The following is a 24,178-nucleotide window of genomic DNA, read 5'->3' on the forward strand; positions in this document are numbered from 1 at the left end:
AAATATACATTCTTTTTCTCATATCACCTTCCATCATGGTCTATCCCAAGACACTGGATGTAGTTCCTTGTGCTATACAGTAGGACCTCATTGCCTATCCATTCTAAATGTAATGGTTTGCATCTACCAACCCCAAACTTCCCCCTCCCCCACCCCTCGGCAGCCACAGGTCTGTTCTCTATGTCTGCAAGTTTGTTTCTGTTTTGTAGATAGGTTTATTTTAAATTCCACATATACATGATATCATATGGTATTTGTCTTTCTCTTTCTGACTTACTTCACTTAGTATGAGAATCTCTAGTTGCATCCACATTGCTATAATAAATGCTATTATTTTGTTGGTTTTTTAATGGCCAAGTTGTATTCCATTGTATATATTTATCACATCGTCTTAATCCATTCCTCTGTTGATGGACATTTAGGTTGTTTCCATGTCTTGGCTATAGATATGATAATCCAAAACCTAAAGGACGCAGCAAAAGCAGCTCTGAGAGGGAAGTTTATATCAATACAATCTCATCTTAGGAAATAAGAAAATCTCAACTTATCTTTACACCTAAAACATCTAAAGAAGTAAGAACAGACAAAGCCCGAAATTAGAAGAAAAGAAATCATAAAAATCAGAGCAGAGATAAAGAAAACAATAGAAAAGATCTATGAACCCAAAAGTTGGTTCTTTGAAAAGATCAGCACAATCAATAAACTTTTAGCCAGACTTATCTAGAAAAAAAGGGAATGGGTTCAAATCAATAAAATTAGAAATGAAAAGGAAGTTACAATTGACACCACAGAAATACAGAGGATCATGAGAGACTACTACAAGCAACTATGTGCCAATAAAATGGACAACCTAGAAGAAATGGATAGATTCTTACAAAGGTACACCCTACCAAGACTGAACCCTAAAGAAATGGAAAACATGAATAGACCAATCACAAGTATTGAAACTGAAAATATGATTTGAAAACTTTCAAAAAAAAAAAAAAAAGTCTAGGACCTGATGGCTTCACTGGTGAATTCTATCAAACATTCAGGGAGGAGTTAATACCTATTCTGCAGAAACTCTTCCAAAAAATTGCAGAGGAAAGAACACTCCCAAGCTCATCCTATTATATTGTCTTTATTAATTTCCTTCATATGTTTTCCTTCTGTTAATTTTCCTGATCTATATATAACTTTTAAAGTTGAATGCTTATGTCATTTTCCTCTATTACTTATTATTCAAATAGGCATTTAAGGCTATAAATTTTTTTTTCTTAGCACTGTTTTGGCTATATTTCATTTATCTTGATATGTTGCATTATCATAAACATTGTTTTTCAGAAATTTGAAAATTTTGCTTTTTAGTTACTATTTCACTCAAATGTTATTTCAGGGAAAGTTTTACTATCTCTAGATGAAATTTTAATTTTTTTAAGTTTTTTTATTTTTTATTTTTTGCAACTCTGCCATATTTTTTACTGCTTGATTCATATTGATTATATATATAATATGTATATATATGTATATATATACAATCGATTTACAATGTTCTGTCAATTTCTGCTGTACAGCTAAGTGATACAGTTACACAAATATATACATTCTCTTTCTCACATTATCTACCATCATATTCCATCACTAGTGATTAAATATAGTTTTATGTTGTATACAGCAGGATCTCATAGGGATTTTTATTTTAATGGCATTGTGATTTCTATTTTTTGGATTTATTTGGGGGATAAAAATGTGTTGTTAGTTTTTGTGAATGTTTATATGAAGTGAGGATATTTTCTCAATTTTCGAGGTGCAGAATTTTATATTTATCTGTCAGATATCTTCTGTTAATTTTTATTTTATTCTTCTATAACTTTACTTTTTTTTCTACATAATTTGTCAATAGACTGAGAGAAGTTGCTTCAAATCTCTTATCATTAATATGTTTCTAGCTATTTCCCTTTGAATCTCCTATAATATCAGCTCTAGGTTTTGCTTTTGTTTTTCTTCATGTGGAAATTCCCAGGCCAGGATTGAACCTGCACCACATCCTTAACTCTCTAGACCACCAGGATACTCCATATCAGCTCTAGTTATAATGATCTATGTTATTTGGTACAGAAATATTTTAGCAGTTGTATCTTAACTGTAAATTTTACATTGTGTCATCATCAATAGTTTTCTTTGTCTTGATTAATGCTTTTTGCTCTAGATTCCCCTCAGCCTGCTGTGAAAACATTAAGCCCTACTTTCTTTTTATTTGCTTTTTATAATGCTGCCTGTCTCTTTATTTTCACTTTCTGAATCACCTTAGTTTAGTTTTCATGTCTATGGAATTGGTTTTTTGTTTGTGATTCAGTTTTTGTCTTTTAATTGGTCTGGGCCATTTAGATACATTGATGTGATGGGTATGTTTGATCTTGATTCTGCTGTATGAGTTCGTGCTATGTTTTCTGTTTTAAAGGGTCCTTCACCTTGAGGTCTGTTTTCATTGTTTGCCTCCTCTGTGTAGTTTTTTTTTTTTTTTGATATTAAGTAGTTTGCATTTTGTTCCAATTATGTTTTATTTATGTTTTTATCTAATATCTTTGATTCTTTCATGTTTTTAGATTAAACTTATTAGTTTCCTAGTATATGCAATACTGAAATTAACATATTCTATTTTCCTTCTCCTGGTCTTCTTTTACTTTATCAGTTGATTTCAATCAATACAATTAGATTTCTCAGTGTTTCCTTTTGTACTCCTAAGTGTGTTAAAACTTACATGATTTGAAATCCTTGAAGATCATTTCATTTCCAGCTATTAAAGCAGAAGTAATCAATATTCTGTGTTAATTCTGAAAAAGAGTGCACATGTGGATATGTATACCTAAATTAATTTGTTGCACAGCAGAAATGATCACAACATTGTAAATCAAGCATACTTCAATAAAACTTTAAAAAAATGTTGAGGTAATCAAAAAACTTAATTTACTTATCACCTTTCCTCACAATTCTCTCTAGATTTTTCTTATTTGTACCACATCGACATATATTTTATTCAGTGTATGATGAAATACTTCAGTGTTCACCATCATTGCTCTTGCTATACTTTCCCAGCTATATCTGGTTGGATGAAACTTGTCATCTAGTAGTTTCTCAAGAAAGGATCATGGCAGTATTCCCTGAACTTTTACATATTTTAAGTGGTTTGACTGAAGCATTTATAAAACTCAAAGGGTAGCTTGACTGAATATAAATTCCTAAGCTCACCATTCTTTCTTTGAAAATCTTAGGCACTGATTTACTGTTTTTTTTTTTTTTTTTTTTTTTTTTTTTTCTGAGATCAGCCTTGTTTTTTCCTCTCTTCATCTATGACTTGATATTTTTCCCTTCCCACATTTTTGACTTGTGTTTGAACTTCAATAACTTTTGTAGGATATGTGCCAATTTTGATCATTCTGGATTAATTATTCCTGGGTCAGCCTGTACCCTAAAGGAAAAACTCTAAAGGAAAAACTCTCTCGAGATTAGACAGGTCATATTTGTTATAAAACAAATTATTTAAAATGCAAGTAGCAGTTTGCCAATGTTTAATAAATGCTTGCATTTTCCATCAGGATTCAAATACTCATTCACAATTATTTCGCTCTTGGCAATGTCTATACAAGTAATGGATAAACATTCATAGGTTTAGCCTATCCAATTCAACACAAATTTGAATGCCACCTATGATAATAATAGGTGGTAAAAGTCATTCTAGAGCCCTTTTTTGCTTTATTTTGTTTCATTCTCAATACAATGCTGTATGTAACTTCTATTATCCCTATCTTGCAGAGGAGGAGGCTGAAGCATAGAGGAGACAGGTAAACTACCCACATTAGAAAAATGTAGAGCCAGGATTTAAACCTAAGCCATATGACTTTAAAATCAAAGCTCATAATCACTAGATCATCCAATTATCTAGCTATTTAGCTGCCTTGATGCTGAGGTATTATTTTATCTGATATTATAACCCACCCTATGTAGACTATGAACTTGAAAGTATTTGAGCTTTAGATCCTTCGGTTAGTCAGTTCTCAATGAAGGTGACTTTACTTTCCAGAGGACATATGGTTATGTCTCTTATTTTATTTATTTTATTTTATTTCATTTTGCTTTTTTAGTGTCAAACCCATAGCATATGGACATTCCCAGGCTAGGGGTCGAATTGTAGTTACAGCTGTGAGCCTATGCCAGACCAATGACAGATCCAAGCAGCATCTGTGACCTACACCATAGCTCACAGCAACGGTGGATCCTTAGCCCACTGAGCAAGGCCAGGGATGGAACCTGAATCCTCATGGATACTAGTCAGATTCGTTTTCACTGCGTCACAGGGGGAACTCCCAGGTTATGTCTCATATGTTTTTGATTGTTAAAACTGGGGTGAGGGGTAATGCTACTGTCTGTGTAAAAACCAGAGATGTTGTTAAACATTCTAACAGCATGTTAAAGTGCACAAGAAAGCCTTCACAACCAAGGATTATCCAGTCCAAGATGTCAGTAGTGCTGCTGCTGAGAAAATCTGAATTAGATGGTCATTTTCTTGTGGCAAAATCTTTTCTTGTATTGTTTAGTGTCAATTAATATAGTGCTATAACAGAGAACATGCATAGAAACTTGACTGTTATTTTTAACAAAAGTAATATTTAGGTATATTTTTAAAACTTCTAGTATTCTTTAGAATCTCATTACTTCAGCAATTAAAAAGGGCCAGCAATCAGCTGTACTTTATTTATTTAAGATCTCACCTGATTTTTAAAAAATTGTTTCTTTTCTCTTTCCCTGATGTAATTTCATAACAACAAATATTTCAGTAATAGTTGTCTCGTCATTGAATTAAAGGGAGGCTGTTCACTAAGGAACTTCAGCCCCATTATTGATGAAGAGCTCTAAATTAATTATTTCCTGATTGCATAGAACAGTATTTATGAAAGTTAGCAAAAAATTGTTCATTTTTCTTGATGTGGAGAAAGAGATCATTAGAATAATGAAATTGTACAGAATAGATAGTTTCTATTTAAAAGATCATTTATTAATTAGCCTTTTTCTCCATTCAGGGGATGAGATCAACACTGATTGATATTTGCTGAAGATCACTTTCTTTATGAGAAGCATACCTTCCAATTTCATCTTACACTTTAGAACAAACAGGACAATCCTACTTCCTAGATATAATGAAGTCTGACCTCCCTCAAAGACAAGGCCTGCTGCCAAAATGAAAATTTAAGGATTACTGACTGTATATTTTTCTTTTTTCTGCTTTTTGGTTTTTTTTTTTCCTGTAAGTCACATGTATCCAAAGCAGGAACTTGTATTAAGTGCCTCTGGAGAAGGGTGTGGAGGTATGTAACAGTACTCTAAGCCCAGCATCTTTTAAAAAGTGAATTAGCTATTAGAAAAATGCAAATCAAAACTACAATGAGGTATCACCTCACAGCAGTCAGAATGGCCATTATTAAAAAGGTATAAATAACAAATGCTGGAGAGGGTGTGGACAAAAGGGAACCCTCCTACCGTGTTGGTGGGGATGGAAATTGGTGCAGCCCTATAGAAAGCAGTATGGAGGTTCCTCAGAAAACTAAATATAGAACCACCATATGATCCAGCAATCCCACTCCTAAGCATATATCTCGACAAAACTGCAATTCAAAAAGATACATACATATCCATGTTCATAGAAGCACTAATCACAATAGCCAAGACATGCAAACAATCTAAATGTTCATTGATTGATGAATGGATTAAGAAGATGTGGTGTGTGTGTATATATCACACAGCATGATATTACGGTATAGTAGAATATTAGCCATAAAAAAGAATGAAATAATGCCATTTGCAGCAACAGATGGACTTAGAAATTATCATACCAAGTGAAGTTAAGTCAGAAAGAGAAAGACAAATATCATATGATATCACTTACATGTGGAATCTAAAATATACACAAATGAAGTTATCTCTGAAACAGAAGCAGACTCAGAGACACAGTGAGCAGACTTGTGGTTGCCAAGGGGGAGGAATGGTGGGGAAGGGATGAATTGGGAGTTTGGGATTAGTAAATGAAAATTATTATATATAGAATGGATAAACAACAAGGTCCCACTGTATAGTACAGGGATCTCTATTCAATATCGTATGATAAACCATGATGGGAAAAGAATATGAAAAATTATATGTAATTTAAAGAATATATACATGTATATATATATAAAACTGAATCACTTCCCTTTACAGCAGAAATTAGCACATTGTAAATCAACTCTGCTTCAATAAAATAAAAAATTTTAAAAAGAATTAGCAATATGTCCAACTAGAAAGTTCATTGTATTTGGTGCTGGTGTTCAAAACTATCTGTTTGCAATTCCTCAAACACTAATACAGTAGTAGTGACTACCAGTCAAATATTTGGAAAGGTTTTAAAACATTTCGGGAAATGATTTCTGCTGTAGGCTTTCATGAGCTCACAGAATTTTTTTTTTAAATTGGTCACATATTTTTCTTATCTTAATGAGCTCTCTTAGTATTGGAAGGAAACTGATTTAGGGAGAATAAATTGTGCATTTTAGAACAAAAGTAAGGAGCATAACTAAGGTGTTTATTGCTATGAATTCCTGCGAGAGTGAGTAAATGCTCCTTAACAAGTTTTCAGCTAAAGGTTCCTGTTAGCAACTGCTGGGTTGTTAATTGTCTTTCTTCAAAAAGTAGTCCCAGAAAGGTTTCATGGCTCCAGAGTTCTTTCTGCGCATCTCCTCCATCCACATTCAAAGGCATCCTTAGAACATCTGGAGGACAGTATGACAGATAGCACAGTCCTTCTGGTACCTGATCTCCCATGTGTCTCTCGATGTCTTCTTAATTAGGATGCAAAGTAAAAGTGACAGAGCTGTTGCTGGTGAACAGGCAGCAGCTGGCTCCTCCATGAGAGGGGGCAGGCTTAGCAATTGGAGGTAGAGAATCATAATTCATCTGCCCTGACAGACAGGAACACTTTAAAAATGGAACATTGCAAGGTTCTTTGCTAGTCAGTTGTAACTTCCTCGCTACATTTTGCACTTTTGTGTAATGAGAATAAATGGGGCAACTGAGTTCCACTAGATCTCTAACTTCTGACGGGCTCAGTCAAGTTCAGGGGAGTTGAGTTTCCTTAAGAGATAGTGGGGAAAATTGAGATATATGTTTGGGAAAGATAAACTGAATATAGTGGACTAAAATGTCAAGTCAGTGTAGAAGTTCTGAGTGATAGAGTTGATTGCATGCTTTAACTAACTAGAATTTTTAAACATGTAAGGGGCAGACAAACAGACGAGACACCTGAGTTATGGCACCAGAAGGCTGTTGGTAAATTTTAGAGTAAGATCATACAAATCTATAGATTGGAAACTTACATCTTCCCTCTTATTTGTAAGAAGGCTGTAATAGACAAAGAAAATGAGATTTTTGTGCTATATTCACGGAACTCTAATACATCCAACTAAGATGTGAAAAATCAATGTTGTCAGCTGGTAAAAATTCATCAAACTGCATACTTTTCTGTATAGATAATCTAATAAAACATTTGAAAAATTCACTTAACTGTTTCATTGTCACAGTACTAACTGAACAGAGTGAATTTTACTTCCTTTTCATTCACCTTTTTTTTTTTAATTAAAAGGACTTATTTACCATTAAGGTATGCTGTTTGATACTGGATAGAACACAGCTTTGATATACCACATTTTGGCCGCTTGTTAGCTATATATGCAAGTTTGGGCAAGATCCATAACACTTTTGAAGTTGACTTTCTCCATCCGTAAAATGGGGCTAATGACTTTTGCCTTGTAGGGTTGCCTATGGATTAGCGATCCCCAGCTGTTAGCTTGGCATCTGGCACATGGCAAACCCGCCATAATTGGTAGCTAGTAAGATGATTATGATGATGATTGATGGTGATGATAATTTAGCCTGTAGTCCTGCAGGAAATGGAAACAAAACAAATTTAATATAGCATAAAAACACGTTCATGTAGTTGTTCAGAAAATATATATTGAATACTTACCTCCTCTAAATCATTGTAGCAGTAATTTGGAGAAATAGTAAAGATAATCAGAACTGGCTTATTCAGGCTGGGTTAAGTTACAGATTAATTTTATTGTCCCAGACCTGGTACAGATGATGTTCTCAGGCTGTATTCTCAGCATTGGCGATCTGCTCGTCATGGACTGGCCAAGTTCATTCCGTGGACCTGTTTCTTATTCTCTCTCATGCTTGAGCTCATTAAGGCTTTGTCTAAGTCTCTCCCAGGTCTGGGCTCGGAGGGCCAGAGAGAGAGCCCTGAAATCATTTCAAATACTCCCTTGCTGCCTGGGCTCCTGCTGTTGAACCCCCACCCCCTCCGGTTGATGGGACCAAGTTCAATATCAGGACCGAAAAATGTTCCCATCCTGCAGGCTCCTTTATCAAGCCCATTAGGGTGTGGGTTATTTTTGGGGAGGCCCAGTTCTAGTCTGGTCAATTGTACCAGCCTCCATTTCTGTCCCAATTAAAATACCCCATCTTTCCTGTATGCCCTTGAGCCTCCCAAAATTTTTTTACTTACCTTTCAAGGCCCAGAACAAACCTTAACTCCTGATAAGATTCTCTCTGGGAGTTCCGTCGTGGTGCAGCGGAAACGAATCTGACTAGGAATAATGAGGCTATGGTTTTGGTCCTTGGCCTCGCTCAGTGGGTTATGGATCCAATGTTGCTGTGAGCTGTGGTGTAGGCCGGCAGCTGTTTCTCTGATGAGACCCATATCCTGATTAGACCTCCATAAGCCGTGGGTGCAGCCCAAGACATTCTTTCTTTTTTTTTTTTTTTTTTTTTTGCCCGGAATACAGTTCATCCTTCTCTAGTCTTTCACCACGTGGTGTGATACACTATTGCCTGTGTAAAGATGGTGAGTTTCTGGATGGCAGGAAATGTCTACTTTATCTTCATATCTTGGTGTCTACCAGAGAATAGCACATGTTTACTGATTATTAAATGCTCCTTTAGGGCCTCAACTGAAGAATCTTGTCGTTTGACCTCAAAACTTACATGTAACTACTATATTCAGTGTTAGGAAAATAGGATAAAAATTGCTTACATTTGGTTTTGGAACATATAGGGCCAAGGGGAAGAGAGGAGAACATGAGAGGACTTATAACTGATGTGGATGTGGACATGTCCTGGGAGTTTATTAATGAAGCTCTAAAGCCTGTTTACCTCTGCTCAACTCCCGATTGGAACTTCTGCTTCTCTTTAGAGCCATTGTCTAGATCTTCTTTCCCTTTGCATCAGTCGGGGGAGGCAACTAAGTGTTTCAAAACCAAATTTTATCTCAATGTTCTACTTTTGTGCTGTGTTGGATTTAGAGCAAGAGGGGAGATGCTTTCTTTATTGACTTTCCATCATCATAGGAGGACATGACAAGTTTCTCGGCCACCATCTATATCACACCTGTGTCTCTCTTGGGCCCAGCCAGGGTTTATACCCTGAATTCCTTTACTCTCTTCTATCTAAAGTTGCTCCAGAGGTATTCACAAGATATCCATATTTCCATATCTCCATCTCAAACGTTTTATGACAAGAAGACTGAACCTCCATAGATGAAAAGAAACAGGTTGTGGGAAAAGATTGGATTGAGAATCAGTAGACAGAAATCTCATCCTAGTTCTTCAATGTGTGACCTTAGGTAAGTCCTTAAATCTCTTAGAGCCTCAATTCCCCATCTAAAATAGAGCCAGATCTATTTCAAAGTGTCTAGATACAAATAAAACTGCTGGTAGAGTGGCTGGAGCATGGTAGCCATTCAGTAAGTAGTAGAAGTTATGATTGCCAGTGTTGTTATTACAATGTTTGTGCCTCTGGTTCTTGGCTGTACCGCTATGCACATAGCTTCAACTTTGGTATTTTATTTTTTAAATTTTACTTGACCTCTCACTCTCTCTCCATTGCTGTAGCTCTAGTTTCCCATAAAATATGAATGTTCCACTTGTCCTAAAATCTAACATTGAGATGATTCATTATCAGCCCCTCCCTTACAAATAGTCACTCCAGCCTGGTTTCCTCACTGCTGCCAAGAGCTCCAACATTCCTCTAGTGCCTCCTTCAGAAGACACAGAGCCATCACTCCTGTTTTTCTACCTATAGGCAGCTCTGCACATTTTGTCCTTAGAGATTTGTCCCACTATACCATTACCATCAAGTCCTATATTTTTAAACCATTTCAACAGCCTGAAATACTAGGCTTTTCATCGTCCATCTTCTCTTCAAATGCATCCTAGGCAGTGCTGCTCAGATCTTTCTTCTCGAAGACTGATTTCATCACATCACTGCATAACTCAAGAGTCTCAAAAACTCTTCACTCTCTAATGCAAAGATCTTAACTTTTTGGCCTTATTTTTGTTTTCAAGTAGTGACAAAAATCATTTACTCCCAGTTTATCAGAGGCAAGTTAGTATTTTCAAAGGAGACCATTATCCAACTCTAAAAGAATATATATATATACACACACACACACATATATATACACACATAATATATAGACAATCTATGTAATATAATATATAGGCAATATATTACTTATATTGTCTCTATATAATATATTATCTATATATTTTATTTATACACACAGAACTTTTTTTTTTTTAATTTTAAGGAAAACCCTTATCTATTGATACAACTTATAGACCTGAGCTTTGCATATCTTTACTTCACTTCAGTGGGCATGGCCTCCAGGCTGGTAGAATTCTCTCCTCTCAGAACCTCTGTTTTCTTCTCCCTTGTATTGGTCCCAAAGTCATCATCTCCTCAAGTACAGAGCTGTGCCACACTTCAGCTCTGGTCAGTGGTTCCCTCTCTTGGACCCAGTCAGGATGAAGACTGTTCTGATGAGGGCAGCCCATGTGTCACTAGATGTGATGGGGACAGTGAGCGCCAGTTTGTCAGAACCCATCCCTCCACTTTCCTATTCCACAAAGTCTACGCTTTGCAGGGGACATCCCACGCTCTCTTACTTCCATCTGAGTGATGTCTCTAATTAGACAATTTGCTAAACCTAGGTGATAGACAAGCCCTGATCCTGGTGAATAATCACACTTTCCTAGACTCTGTTCCAGTGCCATCACCTCTCCATGAAGTCTCTAATGGGTCATCCCAGGGAAACTGATCTCAAATACTTATGGTTCTTATAAGCCATGCCCACAACCCTGAGGCACCCCTTTCCTTTTCAGTTCCAGAAAGCAGTAGCATTGCTGCTCAGTTGGCACCTGACCTTAGTTTCTACTGGCAGTTTACTTCTTAGCAACAAGTTCAGGATGAGCTTCGCCTTGCCCAGTCTGACTCTTCTTGACCTGTTAGCTCAGTTTAAGCCAGAGCCCTTGTTCCTACCACCTGCTGAGCCTTGTCCTGGCTGGGCTCCTGCAGCCCCCATGGATCTCAGCTGCAGGTCTTCAGCAACAATTACCAAGAGAGACAAATACATTTCTCCACCAAGAAAACTGTTTGTCAAGCTCAGAGAAGACGCAACCACTGGGGCAGTAGATTCCCACAGGGATGCTGCTGTCCTGTCTCCATTCAAAGGACTCATGTGTCCAGGATCAGTCAGGGCTCCCAAACTGAGCTTCCGTTCATTTTGTTTTTAATTATCTTAAAAAAAAGAAAAAGAAAAGAAACCATTGCTCTGGACGGCTCCCACCCCCACCACTTAAAAGAGTCTCCAGTGGGAGACTTCACTTGAAATTGAAAATGACCATTTCATTCAGTTTTCATGTCATTTTCTCCTCTTGATGACTTTCCACTTCTAACTTGAAGCAGGAGCTCCAGTGTCTCAGCTTTCAGAATCCAGGTAAGGCTCAGCTGAGCAATGCTCAGTCACACACGATGCCTTCCTCCGACACAATTGGCCCCACTTTGCCCTTCCTCCCTAACACCCACTTTTCTTCTTTGGCCTCAGTTTTCTTTATTCCTACAGGAGCTAAGCCCATCTGTTTTTCATTTCCAACACTTCATTTTCTCATTTATTCTTCCAGATTTTTGTTTCTTCTCTAAGCCTCTCTGCCTAGTCTATAGACCTCACTTCCTTCCAAATGTGTTTTGAAGTTGCCATTTCCCAGGAAGAGGAGAGCCACAGCTAACATTCGGCAGTGATGGACTTGCAGTTCACAAAGCATTTCTATGAAGTTATCAAATGAAACTAATCTGACTCCCTCTTTTCCCTGGTGGTTCTCCCAAATTTAAACCTTAACACTATTATAGCTTGCATGTAGAGATATTATTTTATGAGTTCTTTGCTATTTATTTCTGTGTGTAAACTCTGTTGACCAAAAAAAAAAAGAAAGAAGGAAAGAACATAAGAGTTGTGAGTTGTTTTATTTTTTTATATATATAATGATTTTTATTTTTCCATTGTAGCTGGTTTACAGTGTTCTGTCAATTTTCTACTGTACAGCATGGTGACCCAGTTACACATACATGTATACATTCTTTTTTCTCACATTATCATGCTCCATCATAAGTGACCAGACATAGTTCTCAGTGCTACATAGTGTTTTATTCAGGGCAAGATGAGGACTATAGCCCGGGAGGCAGCATTTCAGATAGCTCTGAGAAACCACTCCAAAGAGGTAGGGGAGGACGTCCATATATCTGTGATTCCGTTGAAGCAAGGTACATACAGTCAAGCACACATTTTGCAGAAGTTCACTGCTAGTCTTGAGAAGGCTACTGCTAGTCACAGGGAGCAGGCATCCCCATGAAGAATTTTAGTACTTTTCTAGATACAGGGGAATACAAGAAATAGGCTCATAAGTCTCCTGAAAATATCTATCTGAAGAGCTGTTCTCCCAGTTTTTCCCAGAGCACAGAGCACCTCACTCCTGATCTCCATCCTGAACTCTTTCAGGGGGTGTTGAAGGTCAGCAACTGGAGCAGCTCATGATTCAATCCTTGTAGAAGCAGATGGCAAGTGCCGGATCTCCAGTTGGCAACTTCCTGCAGAAATGGTAAGTTTTCTGGAGAACAGTAATCATTTAATTTCTTCTGGAAAGTCTAACATTTTCTACTCCATTAGTATCATATTTAATGTATATAGTGAAGGGAGGGCTAAACAGGTAATGAGGAGGCATGACTCAAGAAGGGTGGTATGGTACAGGGTATGTGCTTCAGTCTGGAGAAAGGAGTGGAACTAGCTTCAGTGACAGTAGCCCTGAACCCCTCTTCCCCTCCTCTGCCAGGCCCCCACCCCTTGGGGAAGCAGTGCCTTGTGGAACCACATTACAGCCTGAGAGGAAAGGGGAAATAAATCAGGAGGATTGCAAATGTTGATATTTTATTCATTATAGTTTTTTTTTGCATTATTATAATTTTTAAAACATTGCATTAAAGTATTACCTGTCTTGATTTCTGCATGTTTGGGCACCTCCCCTGCTTCCCCCTAGTGCCAGTCTTATGCTCAAGCCCTGTTTTCAAACATGGGAGACTTGTTTGTGAGTTTATGTGTCCACTAAAAGTATAGAGATCCATGGACCTAAAGCACTGGCTGTGGAACCTCAGGAAGCATCACACTCACCTGGAAGGAAAACACAGCTTGCTGCACCCCACCCCTGCCTTCTAATAAGTCCCAGTGGAAGCTGCTGCAGCTGCAGGAATCACACCTTAGGAATCACTGACTTTAGATTTCTCTGTATTCAAGATTGCTCAGCCTGGAGGAGGAGGGAGGCATTCAAGGTTGATTCCCTTTATGTCTCCAAATAACTTTTTTCTTTTCTTTTTTTTCTTTCGATTTCTTTTTCTTTTTCTTTTTTATTCTTTCCTTTCCTTTTCTCTCTGCATGTATGTGTGAAAAGCAGCAATAACATAGTAATGAACCCATCTACATCAAATCTTATTTTAGTAAGACAATTCCCAACTTTTAGTTTTTTACAATGACTTTTTTCAGGGAAAAACATTGTATTAACTCTCTGAAAGAACTCTCTCTATATTTTTAAAATGTACAATCTGATATATTTTTACAAATTAATAGACTTTATTTTTAGAGCAGTTTTAAGTTTACAGAAAAATGGAGCAGCAAGTACAGAATTCTTGTATCCTGCTCCCCCTGACCCCCAACACGGAGTTGGTTCCTAATAACATGTTTTAGTGCATTACATTTGTTACAGCTGATGATTTAGTATTCAGGTTGATGCATTAGTTGATTAAAGTCTATCATTTAGACTTTTATTGACTAAAGTCTATCGTTTATATTAGGGGTCTCTCTTTGTACATTCAGTGGGTTTTTTGGGGGGAGGCATGTCTGAAGCAAGGGGATGTCCCCGGCCAGGGATCAAACTTGCACTACAGCAATGACCACACCAGATCCCTAACTCGCTTAGCCTCCAGGGAACTCCCCCGTGGGTTATGACAAATGTGTAATGCCACGCATCCACCGTTACAGACAGTATCATATAGAATACAGTTGAGGCTCGAACAACCTTTGGATTAGGGACACCATCCCCTGTGCAGTTGAAAAGCTGCATATACCTTATAAAGCAGCTCTCTGTCCATATATATAGTTTCTCTGTACCTGCAGTTCTGCCTCTCAGGGTTTCAGCCAGTCTCTGACCATGTAGTACTTAAAAATCCTTTGTGTCCTACCTATTCATACTCCCCCACCCACCCCCTCCCGAACCTTTGACAACCACTGATCTTTTTTACCATCTCCATAGTTTTGGCTTTTCCGGAATGTCATATTGTTGGAATCATACAGTAGATAGCCTTTTCAAATGGGCATCTTTCACTTAGCAATGAGGCATTTCACGTTCCTCCATGTCTTTTTGTGGCTTGCTAGGTCTGTTTTTGTAATTAGTGGAAAATATTTTATTGCATGGATGCATCGTAGTTTTTTTATCTATTCGCCCATGGAAGACCATTTTGGTTGCTCCTAAGTTTGAGCCGTTCTGAACACAGTGGCTTTACATATTCATGCACAGGTTTTTATGTCAACCTAAGTTTTCAGCTCATCTGAGTAAATACCAAGGAGCCACAGCAGCTTTTAAAACCTTCCATCACTGTGTTTCTGAAGTGAAATTGCGGCGTGGGGTACAATCCTTGAACTGAGCGCTGTTGTTACAGGGACTACTGCTCATCATTTTTTATGGAGTAAATGCATTTATTTATATAAAGCCCTGAGAAAAGTGCCTAAAGATTAGTAAGCCTACGGTGAAAGTGGTTGGTGTCATTGTCAATCACCACCACCATCACCACCCTCATCATCATTACTAGGGTCCAGACCCTGTGTGAGGGCCTTGTGCAGTTTGTTTCCTCTTCTCAAAGAACTTGGCAAGTTAGAACTCGTTTTTCCTGTTCTGTGTGTGGATATCTGAAGTTTAGGGAGATTAAATAACATATCCAGTGTCATACAGGTAGAGTGGTAGAGCCAAGAGGTACCCAGGCCTTTCTGAAGCTTTAAAAACAGTCCCAAGGGGGAGTTCTCTGGTGGCGCAAGTGTGTGAAGGAGCCGATGTTGTCACTGTAGCAGCTCAAGTCGCTGCTATGGTGCAGGTTCAGTCCCTGGCCTGGGAACTGCACCCTGTGAGTGTAGCCAAAAAAGAAAAAAAAATACTTCCAAGGAAGGGGAAGGAGTTTAATTAATAATGTTAGATGAAAAGAAAGGAATAATATGTTTAACATTCATTGGGGTTTTTTAAGAGGCATTATAAAAAAAAAGATTAATTTTATCAATCCTTCTAAAAAATCATGCTTTAATTATATGGTATAATCATGGGTCTAAATATTGCACATAGTTTGTTAAGCATATTTGTACAAATTGCAAAATGAGTCGTAATTATTCCCATGATGTAAATAAGTGATAAGTGACTAAATGCTGCTTGAGAAACATAATAGAATGATTTTGCAAGTTCAATATTCTTATTAAAGCAAAGGAATTTCATGTTACTGTTTATTCTGCTTGGGTAGAATAAACTTCTATCCTCACCAAAGATTAGCATTCTGGTCACAGCTGCACCTTTCCAAAAGGTGTTGCCTGGTCTCTGCTACTCCATAAGATTAACACATTTCTTTACTATGTTGTCTCACAGTTCAGGGAACGCCACCTTTTGTATAATATGCAGTAACTAAATATAGGCTCAGAAGATGGAAGGGTGTACTTTCAAATCCCGTGTCTACCCTTTATTAGCTATGTCTTCACCTGGGACATGTTACTCCTAGGCTTCGGTTCTTTATGTGTGCAGTGGTGATAAAATGGTATCTGACTAATGGATTGTTGTGAAGATAAACTGACACAATGTGGAGATAATCACACATGCACACTTAGCACGTGATCTGCAACAGAAAAAGGAATCAGTACATGTTGCTACTATTATCAGGGCCAGATTCTCAGAGATCTTCTTCAAATACGGAGTCAGAAGTTCAGCCCTTTGGGGAAATGAATGTGGACCTATATGGAAACAAGAAATACTTCATGTCATACATGCAGGGATAAACCATTCACTAAGGAGTCTTATTTTTAAAAATTCATTAAACACCTATTCATCAAAAATTTATTTCCAGAAATTTTGTTCTGTACTGGGGAGACAAAAACCAGTAAGACAAGTCCCCTGCCCCCATGGACCTCACATTCTAGAGCACGGAGACAGATCTGTAGACATATAGAGTAATAAACATTACTTTGGGGCATTCCCTTGTAGTCTAGTGATTAGGATTCAGCACTTTCACTGCTGCGACCTAAGTTCAATCCCACATCAAGCCACTGTATGCCATGGCTAAAAAATAAAATAAAATTTAAAAATAAAAAATAAAAATAAACAGTACTAAAAAAAAAAAAAAAGAAGAAGAGGGAGTTCCTGTCATGGCTTAGCAGAAATGAATCTGACAGACATCCATGAGGACGCAGGTTTGATCCCTGCCCTTGCTCAGTGGGTTGAGGATTTGGTATTGCCATGACCTGTGGTGTAGGTTGAAGATGCAACTTAGAGCTGGTGTTGCTATTGCTGTGGTGTAGGCTAGTGGCTACAGCTCCAATTTGACCCCTTGCCTGGGAACCTTCACATGTTTCAGGTGCAGCCCTAAAAAGACAAAACAAAACAAACAAACACTGTAACATGAAGGCCATAAAAAGTGACAAACGCTGGGGTGCTGGATATTTTGGGATTCCTATGACTGACTAGATAACAGCAATTAAACCGGCTTGGAATCACCTGGTAGACATGAACAACTGCATTCGAATCAGCACAAAGCCAGACCTTAAGGAAGTGGGGCCAGGATTCTACATCAACAGAGCTGGTGTGTGGACTCTGCAAATCCAGCTGGAAATGAGAACACACAAACTGTAACACCAGGACTGCAAATGGGGGTACCATCCAGGTCCTGGGCATAGCATCCCTCTAATTTTTGTTGTTGAGGTCACTCACCAGAAAAGAGTACAGCATCACACTAAGGTTTATGCCTCCAAGGTCGTATTTCAAACTTCCAATAACCAAGAGAGACACAGGACTCCTGGCTACCTTGAAAAGTAACCTAATAACCTGATACAGAAATGAGCAGAAAAGCACAGGCTAACTGTGAGAGCATCCCATGGCTCTCAAGCGGGAGTGGATAGGGAGTTCCCTGGTGGCTTAGCAGTTAAGAATCAGTATTGTCACTGCAATGGTGCGGGTTGGATCCATGGCATGGGAACTTTCACCTGCTGTGGGTGTGGCAAAAAAAGACCAAAACAGGGAGGAGGTGACAGCCTTGTGTGGACGCTGAACCTCACCTGAGAACTGCTCACGAGTTTTCTTCTGTGTGAGTCTCAGGTCACAGCCAGACTCTTGCCAAAGTTTGTTGAATCTGAGTGAATTGAATGATGAGAGTTCAAAGACTTGGCAAATACTGAGCTTATCTTATTTAAAGCACGAGGCCTATGGTACAGAAATAAGTATCAATGCTGGAGCAATTCTATATTCTTAAAGGACTCTAAATGAATGCTCTGGAAAGCCCGGTTAGCTAAATAATAGCATTCTTCCTTTTTATAGGAATGTAGTGGTCACAGTGCTCTACCCATGAGATGTTTTAATTATTTCTTCCAAAACAGCGTGTTGCTCAGTTGTCCACTTTCTTGACCAGTTCTGCTTATTTTAACTAGGCATTTGTGTTGTTTTTAATATTTAAATCATAAGTAAGGCATCACTAAGTGAAGCTTTTTTCCCTCCACCACCTACTGCTCCCTCTTCCGGGTCTACATCTTTCCAGTTTTCTTTCTCTGTATTCATAAACCTGCATTGGCAATATATACATTTATATTTACATTTCAACACAAAACTGATCCTATTGCATATTTCCTTTCTGCAACTGAGAGACCTTGGCTTAGGACTAAGTCTCTGGACAGAAGGCCTAATGTAATTATTCATGTCTTTTTAAAATTTTTACTCAAGTATAGAATTGATTTACAGTGTTGTGCTAATTTCTGCTGTACAGCAGAATGAATATATATACATTCTTTTTTCTTTCTTTCTTTTTTTTTTTTTTAGAGCTTCTGGTGTGGCATATGGAAGTCCCCAGGCTAGGGGTCAAATGGAAGTTGTAGCTGTTGGCCTACACCACAGCCATAGCAATGCCAGATTTGAGGCTCGTCTGCAATCTACACCACAGCTTATGGCAATGTCAGATCCTTAACCCACTGAGCAAGGCCAGGGATTGAACCCGCATCCTAATGGGTACTAGTCGAATTTGCTACCACTGAGCCATGATGGGACCTCCTACATTCTTTTTTAAAATATTTTTTTCCATTATGGTTTATCTCAGGACATGGACTATATTTCCTGACCCTATACGATAGGACCGTGTTGTATCCCCACCATCTATAATAGCCTACGTTTATTTACAAGTTTATCTTCCCTCCCAGCTCCATAAGAACTGTTATTCTCCAATGTACACCCAGGTCTTACTGCAGTTCTCGGCCCATCATAGTCCCTTGATTAATACTGATTATGTAAATGAATGATAAACATTTCCCCAGCACTGCATAGTAGACATTATTTCTGAGGGCCTTGAGCTCCTGCTGTGTCCTTCCAGCATCTGCCAGGATTCCACTGCATAGACATGTTAGGGCTGGTTGCAGGAAAGGCTACCTATTCCCTCTGGAGGTGGGCGGTGAAGGACCATCATTGTATTTCCTCACTTTAAGCTAGTCTTTTTTTTTTTTTTTTTTTTTTTTTTATCTTTTTGTCCTTTTGTCTTTTATCTTTTAAGGGTCGCACCTGCGGCACATGGAGGTTCTCAGGCTAGGGGTCGGATTAGAGTTGTAGCTGCCGGCCTACGCCACAGCCATAGCACATGGGATCCGTAAACCACTGAGTGAGGCCAGGGATCGAACCTGCGTCTTCATGGATACTAGATTTGTTAACCACTGAGCCACGAGGAGAACTCCTTAAGCTAGTCTTTTATAAAAATTAAGATTTTATTTAGGCATGTATCTTAGTCTATTCAGGCTGCTATGACAAAATACTATGGACTGGGTATGTATACCCAGTTTATAAACAAGAGCACTTTCTTTTTGACAGTTCTGGAGGCTGGACATCCTAGTTCAGGGTGCAGTTATGGTCAGATGAGGGCCCTCTTCCTGATCCTTCTCACTGTGTCCTCATGTGGCCGAAGTGGGTGGGGAGCTCTCAGGTCTCTTTGGTAAGGTGCTAATCCCATTCTTGATCCCATTCTCTTGGCACCCTCATGACCTGTTCACCTCCCAGGGGCCCCACCTACAAATATTATCACCTTTGGAGGCTGAGGATTTCAACAAATGAATTTTGAAAGGACACAAACATTTGGACCATAGCAGCATAGTATTCAAACCACAAGAAAAAGATATATAAAATGAAAATCAATAGTTGTCATCTCTTCCTACCCCTAATTTCATTTCTCAAAGAACTAGTATTACTTTTCATTACTTTTGTTTTGTCTCTTCTGCCTCTTTTCTTTATAATTTAAATAAAATATTTATGATTTATGGCTTATAATTCACAATTTGGATGACATCTTTTAATTCTTAACTGTGAAAAATGAGGAGCTTAGTACAAATAGTAACTCAACCAAAATTCCTTCAATTTTCTGCTTTTAAAAAAGTTTTATTCTTGGTGTTCCCACTGTGGTGCAGTGGGCTAAGACTCCAACTGTAGGGGAGTTTCCATTGTGGCTCAGGGAAAACAAATCTGACTAGCATCCATGAGAATGCGGGTTTGATCCCCGGCCTTGCTCAGTGGGTTTAGGATCCGGTGTTGCCATGAGCTGTGATGTAGGTCACAGACGTGGCTTGGATCTGGGGTTGTTGTGACTATGTTGTAGGCCAGAGGCTACAGCTCCAATTTGAGTCCTAGCCTGGGAACCTCCATATGCCACAGGTGTGGCCCTAAAAAGACAAAAGACAGAAAAAAAAAAAAAAGAATCCAACTGTAGTTGCTCAGGCCACTGTGGATGCATAGGTTTGATCCTTGGTCCAGTGAGATGGGTTAAAGGCTCTGGCATTACCGCAGCTCTGGCATGGGTTGCAGCCGCAACTTGGATTTAGCCCCTAGCCCAGGAACTTCCATATACCATGGTGGGCCATAAAAAGAAATTTATTCTTATTTTTCGCAGTCAAACTGTGTAATATTTACAATATGATCTTGAACTATAATTAAGTATCCCTTGATTTATCTCTAGATTTATTCTAAAAATTTAAACGAATAAAAATAACATTTACAATATTGAAATATTCTTTATTGCCAAGTTGTTCTGTTTTGACCCTTAAAAAAACTGTAATACTATGTCTCTGAACTCTTAATTACTAGGAAAAGAATATCCCAGTTGCCAAAGAACAATGGATTTGAATCCTAAGTGTTTTTTTTTTTTTTCCTTCCATTTTTTCGGTAATACTCAGTTGCTATGATTCCTTGTATTTCAGGTCATATTTTTTCTTGCATTACTTTTTTGTTTTGCTGAAAGTTTTTTTTCTAAAAAAAGTTTTTATATGGCATGCCTGAATGTAAACTTTCTGAATCCATACATGGCTGAAAATATTTTATTTTATTCTTACAATATTTGATAACTCGCATAGGTATAAAAATCTTGAAAGTTATTTTTCCTTGAACTTTGAAAGTGCTGCAACTTGGCATTGGAGTATCCAGTGTTGTTGATGAGAAGCCTGTTGCTGGTTTATTTCTTGTTTTCCTTTAGGTAGGTGTGAGTCTTCGGAAATTTATTTTTTGCAAAGTAGTCATGATTCTCTCCAAGTTGTTGCTATTAATGGTCAAGTAACTCTAAAAAGCTTATAAAAATAAAATGTTTTACTGGCACGCAACAGCAGAAAAAATTATCAGTCTTTTATCATGTAAATCAAGGTTTAACATACTTATAAAATTTTTTTATTATATTTGCTTTACAATGTTCTGTCAATTTCTGCTGTGCAGCAAAGTGACCCAGTCATATATATATATATACACACACACATTCTTTTTCTCATATTATCTTCCATCATATTCTATCACAAGTGATTATATGTATAGTTCCTTGTGCTATACTGTAGGACCTCATCTACTTATCTAATCCAAATGCAATAGTTTGCCTCTACTAACCCCAAACTCCCAGTCCATCCCATTTCCTCCCCATCTCCTCCCACTTGGCAACCACAAGTCTGTTCTCTATGTCCATGAGTCTGTTTCTGTTCTATAATAGATTCATTTGTGCCATGTTTTAGATTCCTCACATAGGTGATATCATATGGTATTTGTCTTTCTCTTTCTGACTTCCCTTAGTATGAGAATCTCTAGTTGCATACATGTTGCTGCAACATGGCATTGTTTTGTTCTTTTTTATGGCTGAGCAGTGTTCCATTGTGTATATGTACCACATCTTCTTAATTCATTCATCCGTTGATGGACATTTAGTTGTTTCCATGTCTTGACTACTGTGAATAGTGCTGCAATGAACACAGGGTTGGATGTACTTTTTTGAAAGAAAATTTTGTCCAGATATATGTCCAGGAGTGGGATTTCTGGAGCACATGTTTAGTTTTCTGAGGTACCTCCATACTGTTTTCCATAGTGGTTGTACCAATTTACATTCCTACCAACAGCATAAGAGGGTTCCCTTTTCTCCACACTCTCTTCAGCATTTGTTATTTATAGACTTATTAATGATAGCCATTCTGATCAGTGTGAGGTAGTATCTCATTGTAGTTTTAATTTGCACTTCTCTGATAATTAGTGACATTGAGCATTTCCTCATGTGCTGGTTGGCTGTCTGTATGTTTCTATGGAGAGATGTCTATTTAGGTCTTCTGCCCATTTTTCAATTGGGTTGTTTATCTTTCTGCTGTTGAGTTGTATGAGTTGTTTGTATATTTTGGAGATTAAGCCCTTGTCGGTTGCATTATTTGCAATAATTTTTAACTATTTTTTTAGGTTGTATATTTGGCTTTTTTCTCTCTTTTTTTTATGGTTTCCTTTGCTGGGCAAAAGCTTGTAACTTTGATGATGTCCCATTAGGATTTTTGTTGTTGGAGTTCCCGTGGTGGCGCAGTGGTTAACGAATCCGACTAGGAACCATGAGGTTGCGGGTTCGGTCCCTGCCCTTGCTCAGTGGGTTAACGATCCAGCGTTGCCGTGAGCTGTGGTGTAGGTTGCAGACGCGGCTCGGATCCCACGTTGCTGTGGCTCTGGTGTAGGCCAGTGGCTACAGCTCCGATTGGACCCCTAGCCTGGGAACCTCCATATGCCTCGGGAGCGGCCCAAGAAATAGCAAAAAGACAAAAAGACAAAAAAAAAAAAAAAAAAAAGGATTTTTGTTGTTGTTGTCGTCATACTTGTTTTTATTTCTATTGCCTTGGGAGACTGACCTAAGAAACATTTGCACAGTTGATGTTAGAGAATATTTTGCCTATGTTCTCTTCTAGGAATTTTATGGTGTCTTGTCTTATATTTAAGTCTTTCAGCCATTTGGAGTTTATTTTTGTGCATGGTATGATGGTGTCTTCCAGTTTCTTTGATTCACATGCAGCTGTCCACTTTTCCCAGCACCCCTTGCTGAAGTGACTTTTTCTCATTTTATATTCTTGCCTCCTTTGTCAAAGATTAATTGACCATAGGTGTCTGGGTTTATTTCTGGGTTTTCTATTCTGTTACATTGGCTTGTGTGTCTGTTTTTGTACCAGTACCACACTGTCTTGATTACTGTGACTTGTAATATTGTCTGAAGTCTGGGTGAGTGATGCCTTCTGTTTGGTTTTTGTTCTTCAGGATTGCTTTGGCAATTCTGGATCTTTTATGGTTCTATATAAATTTTTGGATTGTTTGTTCCAGTTCTGTGAAAAATGTCATGGGTAATTTGATAGGGATTGCATTAAATCTGTGGATTGCTTTGGATAATATTGCCATTTTAACAATATTAATTCTTCCAGTCCAGGAGAATGGAATATCTTTCCATTTCTTTGAATCCTCTTTAATTTCCTTCATTAATGTTTTGTAGTACTTAGCATAAGCCTTTCACCTCCTTGGTCAGGTTTATTCCCATGTGTTTTATTCTTTCAGGTGTGATTTTAAAAGGTATTGTATTTTTGTATTCCTCTTCTAATATTTCAATGTTAGTATTCAGAAATGCAACCTATTTCTGAATGTTAATCTTATATCCTGCTACTTTGCTTAATTCATTGATCATTTCAAGTAGCTTTTTGTGGAGACCTTTGGGTTTCTTTATATAGTATCGTGTCATCTGCATCAAGTGACAACTTTATCTCTTCTATTCCAATTTGGATACTTTTATTTCTTTTGTTTGTCTGATTCCTGTGGCCAGGAATTCCAATGCTCTGTTGAGTAAAAGTGTTGAGAGTGGGCCTCCTTGTCCTTTTCCAGATTTTAGCAGGAAAGCTTTCATCATCTCTCCATTGAGCATTATATTGGCTGTGGGTTTGTCATAAATGGCTTTTATTATGTTAATTATGTTCCCTCTTTACCCACTTTGGTAAGAGGTTTTTTTTTTAATCATGAATGGATGTTGGATTTTGTCAAATGCTTTTTCTGAATCTAATGAGATAATCATGTGGTTTTTGACTTTTCTTTTGTTAATGTGGTATATGACATTGATTGATTTGTGTATGTTGAACCATCCTTGTGAACCTGGGATGAATCCCACTTGGTCATGGTATATGATCTTTTTTATGTTTTGTTGGATTCAGCTG

General features: G+C 37.9%; 1 protein-coding gene across 4 annotated transcripts in view; it reads left to right on the plus strand.

Moving 5' to 3' along the window:
• UBE3D (ubiquitin protein ligase E3D) overlaps positions 1-24,178 on the plus strand; it is a 581,163-nt gene that overhangs the window by 270,856 nt on the left and 286,129 nt on the right. For 3 of the 4 annotated variants that reach the window (XR_014807535.1, XR_014807534.1, XR_014807527.1), the window contains exon 10: positions 12,899-12,998. Coding sequence is in view for 1 of the 4 variants with exons in the window: in XM_084964035.1 (XP_084820161.1) it covers positions 12,899-12,934 (36 nt within the window). In the remaining 3 variants the exon portion in view is untranslated. Of the gene's footprint in view, positions 1-12,898; positions 16,820-24,178 lie in introns of those variants that run through there. The other variant, XM_084964035.1, reaches the window with a different exon arrangement.

Source organism: Sus scrofa, chromosome 1, assembly GCF_054392235.1.
Source record: "Sus scrofa isolate SSC_HxYL_T2T_F1_AM1 chromosome 1, Sscrofa_HxYL_maternal_Yorkshire_Landrace_v2.0, whole genome shotgun sequence".
In the NCBI taxonomy this organism is placed as follows: Eukaryota; Metazoa; Chordata; class Mammalia; order Artiodactyla; family Suidae; genus Sus; species Sus scrofa.